Here is a 2,455-nt window from a genome sequence, read left to right as displayed (position 1 = left end):
TCCGTATACATGAAACGAAAAAATGCGCGTTTCATATTCCGCGGACGTGTGCACAACACTGTATGTCCTATGCTATGGAACAGCACCTGAGTCGCTGTGTTTATAATTAGTAATAGTTAAAAAAGTCTCTACATTTTATTATTGCGCGAAAATTTGTTGTTAAAAGTGAATTACCAGTCAAATACTTTTTATTCATTGGCTGATACTAAGGTAAGCGTATTAAAGAGTTGCAGTAGTGTAAACAAAATTACTAACCTCTAAATCTCTCTTATATTAGTACTTATTGCACACTTATTGCTATAATGCTTGTTTAATTAAATCATTAAATAAAATTTTTAGGTACATTCACACAATAATTATGAAAACTGACGACAAGAAAAAGCAGCACTCATGCAAAAAAAAGTCCCCAAAACAGTCCACAGCCAGTTCAAGTAAAAGTGGTAGAATTCTAAAAAAATCTCTTATTGTGGGAAAGAGCAAAAAGAACAAAGTAAAAAGGATTCAATACACTGAGGATAGAGTTACCAATGCTCTAAAACTAATTGATTCTGGTATTTCCTTGAGAAAAGCAGCTAATGCTTTTGGAGTCCCAGCAGCAACTTTATGGAGGAAAAAACAGAATCCAGCTGCTGCAAAAAAAAGGATGGGCCCTAACACTGTGCTATCACGGTCTGGAGAGACGAAAATCGTCGACTGGATTTTTTATAAGGCTGAAAAAGGTTCTCCAGTAACAAAAACAGAGCTTCTTGATTCAGTTGAAAAATATGTAAAGATATTGGGCAGATCAACGCCTTTCATTGATGATCGCCCAAGCCGACACTGGTATGAGAGTTTCATGAAGCGTTATCCTCAAGTTTCTCTCAGGAAACCCCAGCATTTAAGCACGAGCAGAGCAGATGTCACCCAAGAGGATTTGAAAGACTGGTTCAAGGAGCAAGAAATTTACTTAAAAGAAAAAAACTTGATAGATGTCTCTGCAAACAGGATCTTTAACTGCGACGAGACCAATGTGGTGCTGTGTCCTGAGTCAGAGAGAGTCTTGACAAGAAAGGGATCACGAGCAGTTTATGAAATCGTCGAAGGGGAAAAGGAGAGTCTCACTGCTCTTTTTATGTATGCTGCTGATGGTACTCGAGCACCACCAATGATTATGTTTAAGTATAAAGAGGAAGTACCAGACGCTATCGTTGAAAATACTCCCCCATATTGGGGCATTGGCGTTTCAGATTCTGGATGGATGACAACTGAAACTTTTTTTGAATATGTAACCAACGTATTCTATCCATGGTTGCTGAAAAGCAAGATCCAGTTTCCAATCATTATCTACATGGATAATCACTCTTCTCACATTTCAATACCTCTAGTAGCTTTTTGTCGTGATTATTCAATTGAATTGATTGGACTCTTTCCCAATGCTACTCATATTCTGCAGCCTCTGGACATATCATTTTTTCACCCATTTAAAGAAGCCTGGAAAAAAATGGTCCCGAAGTGGAAAATTAAAAAACAAACAAAAAGATTGGACAAAAAATACTTTCCAATCGTTTTGAAAGAAACACTTGACAGCATGAGTGAGGAAGAAAGTGTGGTAATCAGTGAATTTAGAGCATCTGGACTCTACCCACTTAATTTTGAAGCTGTAAATTACAACGTGTTGAACAAAAAGAAGCGACCCAATGAAACTGTAGTTCAACAATCCGACTCATGCAATTTCAACCTACTTGAAGCATTTCAGAAGAGTTTACCAATTGAAACCCTTGCCGAGTTTCACACTGCATATGAAGCTGGATCTTGGACGGGCAACATAGAAAAAAAAGCTATGTTTGAGTATTGTGTGAAGCTTAGTGGAAAACCTTTCGGTACCTAGTCCAAATATTGCTCCATTTTTCGTTTCAGTTCTCTCAAAATTATGTTCTACAAATATTTATATCGAAATCTTTTAATTTTTGTGATGGAATTATTTTCCCCAAAATTTTTTATTTTATTTTATCTCATTAGTTTTAAATAACTACATATTTTTTGTTTGATTTTTATATTTAGGTGAGATTGATAATAAAAGTCGTGTTATTGATAATTTGAATATGCCTAACACTCATCAAGTACCCGAAGATCCTGCATTAATCATCAACACTCCTAATCACCTACCACTACGTACTTCTCCATTACCTATAAATGTTGAGCAATTAATTCATACTGACAGTTTACCTTTGTCGACCGAAAACAGTGACTCAAACGATCAAATAAGAAATCTTTTACAAGATAATAATGTTTTTACGTTGCAACAGTCAGGTATGGTTCAAATCTCTTCAGATGATATTCTTAATGTAGACATTATAAGTAGAGATTTGCCATACTGTAATGAGCAGGACGAATTACAAAGTATAGGTATGGAATCTATAATTATCTGTAAAGAAATATATTTGATTCAAGTGCATAAGAATACCCTACTCATAAT

The 2,455-nt window shown here is 35.4% G+C and overlaps 1 protein-coding gene across 1 annotated transcript; it reads left to right on the top strand.

Moving 5' to 3' along the window:
- The first annotated feature begins 358 nt into the window (after positions 1-358).
- LOC149374844 (uncharacterized) lies at positions 359-1,867 on the top strand. Its single transcript, XM_089590668.1, has one exon. The coding sequence runs from the start codon at positions 359-361 to the stop codon at positions 1,865-1,867; it is 1,509 nt and encodes a 502-aa protein (XP_089446794.1).
- Positions 1,868-2,455: the final 588 nt, after the last annotated feature.

This window comes from Copidosoma floridanum, unplaced genomic scaffold (genome assembly GCF_036245765.1).
Source record: "Copidosoma floridanum isolate Cflo_tuat_1 unplaced genomic scaffold, Cflo_Japanese_pri ptg000013l, whole genome shotgun sequence".
In the NCBI taxonomy this organism is placed as follows: Eukaryota; Metazoa; Arthropoda; class Insecta; order Hymenoptera; family Encyrtidae; genus Copidosoma; species Copidosoma floridanum.
Note: the sequence above shows the minus strand (reverse complement) of the source record. Positions and strands in the feature narration are given on the sequence as shown.

Excerpts from the sequence above, each read along its gene's own strand:
- LOC149374844 (XM_089590668.1), top strand. The coding sequence starts at position 359 with ATGAAAACTGACGACAAGAAAAAGCAGCACTCATGCAAAAAAAAGTCC.